The 8863-nt window shown below is 37.0% G+C and overlaps 1 protein-coding gene across 1 annotated transcript in view; it reads right to left on the bottom strand.

The window, feature by feature from the left end:
* Positions 1-6: 6 nt before the first annotated feature.
* The window catches only part of HSPA4L (heat shock protein family A (Hsp70) member 4 like), a 38051-nt gene continuing 29194 nt past the window's right edge, over positions 7-8863 (bottom strand). The window contains 6 exon segments of the mRNA XM_025204644.1: positions 7-2666; positions 3272-3433; positions 3954-4073; positions 5368-5475; positions 6841-6966; positions 8264-8404. Of these exon segments, the coding sequence (XP_025060429.1) occupies positions 2472-2666; positions 3272-3433; positions 3954-4073; positions 5368-5475; positions 6841-6966; positions 8264-8404 (852 nt within the window). The 3' untranslated portion in view covers positions 7-2471.

The following is an 8863-nucleotide window of genomic DNA, read 5'->3' on the forward strand; positions in this document are numbered from 1 at the left end:
TTTTTTTTTTTTTTTTTTTTTTTTTTAAGTACAGGACTGGAGTGTCTATGCAGTCAAACATTTGCCATCTTGAAAGCAAGAAGGATGGTAGCTCTTTCATAACAAGAACTAGACTTTATTTTCTACTATATAAAATTCTTTCCTCATCAAAATGATTGGGGAAAATATTTTGCTGTTTAAAGCTTCATGAACAAAGTCCAAGACAGTTAACAAAATCTATTACCATCCCCCTTTAATGATGGGGTTCCACTTCTAAGTTTGGGTCAGTTACCCTTCATAAAATATTTACATGATTCAGTTTTCTTAGTATTACCTTTTTTTTTTTTAGCAAACAAGATGTGTACATCTCTGAAATGCAAGCTATATAATAAATTTTCAGCTTTTTGTATTATATCAACATTTATTACATCTCCAAATTTAGCAGATGGCATGCACATTAATATTTTTAGCTTGGAGATTGTTCTTTTGCTCTGTTCAACATTTATTCTGAGCACAGTCAATATTTATAGGATTTTTAGTCCCCCTGAAAGAGAATTACAATCAGTTACATAGTATAGCAAATCTTGATGTGCATAATTCATTATCCCAAGGAATGTAAGAACTAGAAAATTAAAACTGCAGCCAGGACATGACATTCATTTACATTTTTGCCAGTATCCAATCCACAACAACCCGCAGAATAAAAAGTGCCATAACTTACGTTTGGAATTCAGGATAAAACAATGGGACGAGGTGGCAAAGAGTTGGGTCAAAGTAACACGTGTCTGATCTTAGTCATTAATGGAATGAACATTAGTCATTAATGGAACAACCTCTCTGTGTAAAAGCAGCTCAGTACTGGGACAGCAAGGATTTCAAAGTCAGGAGAATTTAATGCTCCTTATGGAAAACTCCTTCTACTGGTATTGGTTTAGGAAGTGCTACATAAACCTCAGGTTCCATGAATATTTAACTACCACAAATGGCAGTGACTATGTAGTAACGTCACAAACTGGACCCAAGTTATGGCTGGAACTTTTAACAATTTAAGGGGATGGATTCAAGTGTTGATACAAAATATATTACTCCTATTTCATTTTCAATTACAATACTTTTGAAACTAAGTTAGGAATTTAATATAAGAGATCTATTTACTAAACAGGTAAAAGTCTACAGAACAAACTTTCCAAGCTAAAGAATTGATTGCCCTAATTTAACAGGCATGGTTTCTCTCATTATTACAAGTGTTTTGTTTTATTCCATATTGTTTTGCTTTTTTTTTTTTTCTTTTTTAATAGTCATCCTCTCACATTTGCCTTTTACTAGTATATGACAAGGGTGTAGTTTTACTAGTTATATACATTTACATACCTTGGTTTTATGTCAAACAGGTATTTTGTAGCATGTCATGTTACCTCATTACTTCTGCAGCCGATAGGATATGCCAGAAGCTACAGCACTTGTACAGTTTGTGTGATGTCTTTGCCTGTTTAAAAAGGTTTCAAACCCCAAACCATAAACTTTAAACCTGACCTCAGTATTAAGTAAGCTGAAGGCCAGTTTGTTCCCATATTCTATTTTCATTATTTCTCTGCTGAAAGTGTGAGAGATGTGCTGGTTGATAAGAAACAAGTTTAGGTTTCATTCAGTATGAAACAAGCCAGTAAAAATAGGAGGAATGTGCAATGAAGAGATGTTTGGAAGTGAGACCCATCTAAACAGTCCTCAAAAACTTTACCTTCTCGTACTACAGTAACTTTTACAGCAGTTTATCATGAGAACAGGTATGTTATGTACAAGACAAGTGTGAAGAAACAATTAGTTTGAATTTTAGCAAATGGCAAAGCCATTTGACTAGTATTGATTACAACTAAAATTATGTTCGTGACAAGACTCTAAAAATTAAGAAATCTTTTCTAATTTTATATGCTCTCCGTTTATAGAAAGACTGAACAGTTCTCATGGTACATCAACAAGACAGACTAGTATGCCAGCTAAACTCTAATTTAATATTTAAATTATAACAGTACAATAACTAGAAAAAGGTCAGTGCTTTAAGTGACAATGTTTACGCCACTTCAATTCCAATATTTTTCCAAAATAAAGATGCAATTAGATCTACACTTCAGCATCAATAGTGCAATACAGTGTCCTTTCCTGAATAAAGGAGCTGAGGTTTATCCACAATAAAAGCTTTAAATAAGGTAGATCGTTGCCATATATATCAATTCTGTATGTTTGATATAAAATATATTGGGAAAGCTTAAACTGACATACAATCTACATTCAGCTAAAGCCCCACATAAGCAGCATCAATGGAAATGAACATTGGAGGTGTAATCAATATAAAACACTTTCAAAACTACTGCAAGAGCAAATGACAGAAAATTGGCTAAGAATAACTGAGCATCTGTAAGGTGTAACAAACAAAAGAAGAATGGACCCTCTGGTTACTTGCACTATTTTAATTAAGTGAAAGAGAAATGTAAAATTTAGTCCACTTCCATTTCCCCAGATGGTTTGGTCTGCTGAAAATTGTCCTTTGCTGGATCTGGTTTTGTTTCAGCACCACTCTGCCCATTCACTGGTCCATTGTGTTCACCATTAGCTTTTGCTTGGCCTTCAGAAGGAGGCTCCACCTTCGGTTTGGGTTTGTATACAATAGGGTTACAGAAACTATCCAATTCCTAATTTTACAAAAATTAAGAAAATAAAAATTAGTAATCTGCCTTGGTAGAGAAATGGACTAAACTTGAACTCCTTGGTTCAAATTTAGTCTTGCTAGAGACATTTCAGCATTTTTCTACGAGAGGCTTCAGATGGAATTTCTTTTCACTTTTGCAGTGTCTAATTCTACTTGAAGCCTTTGCAATGCAAGTTTATTGCCCAATTTTCATTTGCTGAAACACTCTGGACTGATTTCATTTCGTCGAGCCATCAGCTTTCTAGAACAGATGACTCAGTGAAATGACTACAGTAATTTAAGATTTGTAACAATGAAGGCAATTCAGAAATATTTAATAGAACATCATAAAAAGAATATGCATGTGAACACATACAATTTCCCCTATTACATCTTTCCAATGAAAGAATTGAAATGAAAAATTCCTGCAGATTTTACACTAACACAAGGAAAAGGGTTTGCTAGCTGCATGAAAGAAATAGCTAGGTTACCTATCCCCACCTTGTTAGGCTTCAGCCCAGGTCTGTATTCTCTTCAGAACATGACTGACATAAATATTTGTTTCCAGGTTATATTAAAGATTTTGTATATATTGTTATGCGTCTTTACCTTTGATTTTCCTAGTATTTCTGCAACTTTTACAACTGGGTCCTGAGTTGGACCTAGTTTGTTTTGAGCATTCATCTTGGTGTTCAACCAACTCATAGCATCACTGATGCATTTTTCAACTTTTTCAATCTCTGCAGGATCCAAGTGATCATATTTTTCATCCTGAAGAAAAACATTTTTTTAAAAAAGAAACAGCACAGCGAATTAATGGTACTAACCCACATAAGAATTCCATCTGTAACAGACAACACTGCCATAGTTTGTGAGATAAATCAAGGGCGAGCAGTTTTTAAGGTACACACATATACAGGATATAAATTTGATTTCTTTATGATTGATTGGGAAGGGCCAACTAGTCTGTATTAGCTTAAGCCAGCTCTGATCTTTATGAGGAAAAAAAATCAAATGAGATTTCACAGAAGTGGTTACAGAGCCTGGCTTCCTGGAATAATGCACTTATTTTAATTCAAAATGGTATAAGACTGTATTAAACAAAACAAAATGTTATTTATTACACAAGGAAAAACTTTTTATAAGGCTAAAGAGCAGTATTTTTAGAGGCACTTGTATGATCAACTCAAGTGCCATTTTCAAAGGACTTAACGGCCATTGGACATTTTACAACTTAACTTAGTCAAGAGCATTGAAAGGGTATTCCATCTTGCAAATAGGGGTTTTCTACCTTATTTTTGAATGCCTCTACTGCTTTCATAAGAAGTTGGATCTTCTTTCCCAAATCATTTAAAGCTTTTGGTCTCTCTTCATGTTCCATGTACCTTTCTTGAATAGGCTGACCAAATTTCTGTAAAACAAAAAGATCTTACACAAATACTTCACAAACTGGGGAGGTGGTTAGCTGTGTTACTCTGAATTCAGACTAGAGGTAGTCTCTAAGGTGCCACCCTGCCCTAACTCATTCAGAGACATGAGCTTTCATAGGCAATAACCTACTTCATCATCTGCTAGCATCTAACAAAATGTTTGTTGCCTACAGAAGCTCATGTCTCTGAACCACTTGATTTCGACGGTGCTACCATGCCCTACACCTTCTTCAAAAATTGCGGAAAACTAAGTTCTGAAAAACTCTGAAGCCTATGATGAATTAAGATGCTTCCCCTATTTGTCACTTACTCAGTGCAAGATGGCATCTTAAATACATTCACCCTTGCTACAAGGTATTTATCCAGCCCATCTCCAACAAAACCATTTGTTCAACAGGTAGACAGACATAAAAAACTTGTCAAACTTCCTCAGGGGGCACCTGATATGATTTTTAGCTTATTTCAAGTAGCTATTTCTGCAAGACTTTGGTTTGAGACCAGCAGCTGTAAAGCCAAATCTTTACAGATTCTCTCTCTTTTTTTAAAAACACACATCCTGTAAAAAAGTTACATTAAAAGGTCTTGATTTTTCCAGTTTTGAGACATAACAGTCACACAACACTTCTATCTGGTTTCCTAGTGAATGCAACGGAAACTCAATGCCGTGGGCATTTCTCAGAATTCACTATCTGCCTGTAAGACTTAAGAGTTAAGTACTGAAAGTTTTGTTTTTATAAAAGTTACACAACTTGCTCAGTGTTAGAAATATAGAGGTTTCTACCCCCACTGACAGCGTTAACGAAGATTTCAATTATGGCCTTTTACTCTTTCGTAATTAAAGGCTGACATCTGAAAACAAGGCATTATCAATTCAAACAAAAATAATGAAATCTTCGTTTTTGAGAAAACCTTTTAAAATGTACATTCCATCCAATAATTCATAGACAGCAGTATTCCTGTGGCAAAATCCTTGCCCCAATTTACTGTTACAAGTGGCAAAGTGACCTGACAATCAAGGAACAAAACAGTTTTTAAATACAGCTACAACTAGCATTAGACAGCTGCTAAATCTAGACTCCACATTTTAGTCTTGTCCATTCTGCATGACTGTATAGGAGCCATTCAGATGCAAATATGAGCATCTAGTTCAAGATCTCAACAAGACTTTTCAGTCACTAATAGTGTTAGCAAGTCTGCTATAGTTAATATACATACAGTTTCACCATTAGTAATCAAGCTGTTTTTTACATTATATTCTAGAAAAAGAAATCTTACTCTTAATTCCTGAAGTTTATCCATATACACTTGTTTTGGTTGGTCTTCTCCATCTTCATAAAGCCAGTTTTCTGTATCTTCCAGCATTAAGGTCAGTCTGTTTGAATCCTAAAAAACAAGTGAGGAATAGTTCAGAGAAGACCACTCTATAGAGCTAGCACAGTAAATATGCGCTTTATGCAACACTTACATTCATTTTGCAACTCTGAGGCTAATTTTTTCATTTCTAATGATCACTTATTCTCTGTGTATAAGAAAACTATCAAATTCTCTTGACAGCATACATATACTTAATTTTAAAAGAGATCAGCAAGAATTTAGACTACAGATAATTATGCAGCTAACAGCCTTCAACTGTGGAATACGGGCTTTCCAACAATATGGTTATGACAGAAAGCAGGCCAGCAACATTTGGTTTCAGATGTCTCTCCCCAAAAATTAGATTCTTAGGCTTTTATTTGGTAGGAAAAGCAAGCCTTAAATTCCATTTACTTTATACCTTAAAGGGCTTTTGTGCCTCAAGGAGTTTCTTTACAGCACAATACAGAGTTCATGGGGTTGGCTGTTACATAACTAAGTAACAAATGGAACAGGCTTTACCAAACAACAGATATTAAAAGATTAGTCCAAATAGCTGGCCTGGGAGTTATAGACAACTTGTGTAATTAGCTACTGGACAGAAGAATGCCACACTAAGTCAAGAAACACTTTAAGTGTTGTTTCCAAGGGAATGGCTTGGAAATCCAGATGTGTCAAAATCTAGTCTGCAGTGCTATTCCATCTGGACCACTAGCCAGATTCAGCCCACAGTGCCTTCCCACCTGGCATAGAGAGCAACTGGAAATCAAGGAGAGGGGTTAGGGGCCACATACATGGTCTGCTTAAGAATTCAGGGCCCCTGGCCACCATGAAAGTGGCTGTTGGTGGTGGAAAGGCAAAATAGGGCTGCATGTGCATCCCTCACTTGGCCTGTGGCCACTTTGACACCCTTAGACTAAAGCAAAAATGTTGTCTTTACCACATGTAGTTACGCTTGAAAGACATACCAAGCCCAGAAGAAGTTTCAGAATGAAGATAAATTTGCTGCCTAGTGAAATTAGTGAAGTTTAAAATACTTCAAGGGAACCTGAAGTATTGCTCCTATATACTCAGCAAACATGATCCCACAACTAAAGAATGTTCTTTGTCTCTGAAGACAAGCAAACACTCAGCCTGATAATATTTGGACTCCAGCATAATACAGCCCTGATACCTGCTTAGTTTTAGCCCTCTGGAAAATGTTTCTTAGCTGGACTATTTCTATTTCTCAAGACAGGATCAAGTAATTTACTGAATTGGACAACAAATCAGTGATCTAAAGGCTAATGCAAGAAATTAATCTGAAACAGTCATTAAGTAGCAGTACTTCTGCTTCTCCCACAGGCACTAGTGTTCAATAAATGATTAGTTAAAAAGGCACATCTAGGCTCTTACTTCTTCAGTGATGAATTTTTCAAAGACTCCACACAGCTTGTCCCTAAAATCATACACATATTCTTCAACAGCATTCTTGGCATCATTTCTTTCTTTTTCTAGCTTATCTTGCATCATCATCTTCCCCTAAAAGAATAGAAAGGCTAGGTTAAGTCTTATGCATAGTAAAGCTGTCATATTTAAAATATAATTATTATGCTTTTATTACACTGGAGGAAATATCATCTGTGAATATTTCTCCACCCCACCATTTTATTTTATTTTTTTAAATATAGGCACCTATGAACTCGGTTTCAATTTAATTGCAGTTTGCAGCTTTTTGAAAATATTCTAAAACTGGGGTTGGCAACCTGTTTCCAAACACATCCCTAACCCTGACCCACACTTCAACTTGGGAGTGCCAGGGGCAGACTGCAGGGGGCTGTGAGGGGCCCAATTCTTGTTGCTGGTGGCAGCTGCATGTGCGTCTCCGAGTGGATGGCAGAGGAGGGGCCGGAGTTGCGCTGCCCTGGCTCTTTCTCCGCTCTACACCCCAAGGCATGCGTGAAGTTACCATTGGATGAAGCCAGTGCTTGGGGTCTGGAGCCTGGTGCAGCTTTTTGCAGCCTGCTGTGGCTAGGTAGCTGCAGGCCAGCTGTTTGCAGCTGGGAGACTGCAAATAGCTTTACCAGGCTCCAGAGCCCCAGCTGGACTGTGGTGCAGCAGGTGCATGTCTGCCTTCAGGTGGACAGTGGGGCAGGGGCCTGAGGCAGCACAAACCTGGCCCCACCCCACCCTCTACCTGGAGACATGCATGCAGCCACTGCCACAGAGAACAACTAGAGCCTGGTACAGCTGTTTGCAGTCTCCTGGCCAGGCCCAGCCAGGCCTCCTGAGCTCAGTGCAGCTGTTTGTGGCCTCCCAACTACAGCTGGCCTGAGCTCAGGGTAGCTGCTGCCAGCCAGAGCCCAGGCTACTTACAACAGGGCTTGCAAGCTTCCCAGCCACTTGCTACAAGCAGCCTGAGCAATGTGACAGTTACCCAGAGCCCGGGATGGCTGTGGAATGCTCAGCAAAATGGCTCAGGTGTTTACAAAACTATGTAATAACCACTAGAAGTCAATTAACGGACAACAGAAGAAGGAAGACACTACTTACATCCTGGTACTCCCCATTTTGAATAATTATTGGCAAGAATATATGGCCCTTGAAAACACAAAAGCTTTAAACAAATCTGTAATGGCACTGATTAATTTTTTAAGCAGTTAATTTTTATTTGAATAATAAGTGAGGTTACAGTGATTTTAAAGTTGCCTAAATCTAAAATAATTTAATTCATAGAAACAAACAGGTTTATGGATGCAACTGTTTTTGGACAGGGGGAATTCACTGCAGAAATCTGAATGCAATTAATAATAGTGAAGTTAAGGTACAATGTACTTACCTCATTTTCTATGTAGCTATTAATAATATCCTGTCCCAGTTGTCTATACAGACTTGCCTGTATAGGTAAATCAATGCTCTTGACCTTTGCTTTAGCTTTAGCTGTCTGTGCTGGATTATCTTGCTTGTCTCCTGATGCTGTCTGCAGAAAAAACGACTTATTTTAATAGAAATGCTGTCTAGTTTGTTATAATTGGATCTGTGGATATCATTTAGAAAGGGAACCTGATAAAATGAATAGCCAAGAATCTATCATATTTAAATGAGTATGTCAAATATTTCTACTGTTCAGAGACTATTACATTAGCTTTGTACTAGCTTATCACTGATATCTATTTAAAATCATGCCTACTGGAAAATAAGAGTATCAGTAACAAATATTAAATGAAAAATAATGAGATAAATACTACAACTGGGATTCTAAAAAAATTCTAACAATTCTCTGGCTTGCAGCTGTCAAGATCATGCAGTAGTTGTGGGAACTCAGCTCATATTTTAAATAAGCAGTATAAAACTTGTTCTGGCATGTCCCTATACTGTAATATTAAAATAAACTTGTTTTTGTGATTTAATACAAGTAACCACTTTTGATACAGGGAAA

The sequence above is a fragment of the Alligator sinensis genome, unplaced genomic scaffold, assembly GCF_000455745.1.
Source record: "Alligator sinensis unplaced genomic scaffold, ASM45574v1 scaffold150_1, whole genome shotgun sequence".
Classification (NCBI taxonomy): Eukaryota; Metazoa; Chordata; order Crocodylia; family Alligatoridae; genus Alligator; species Alligator sinensis.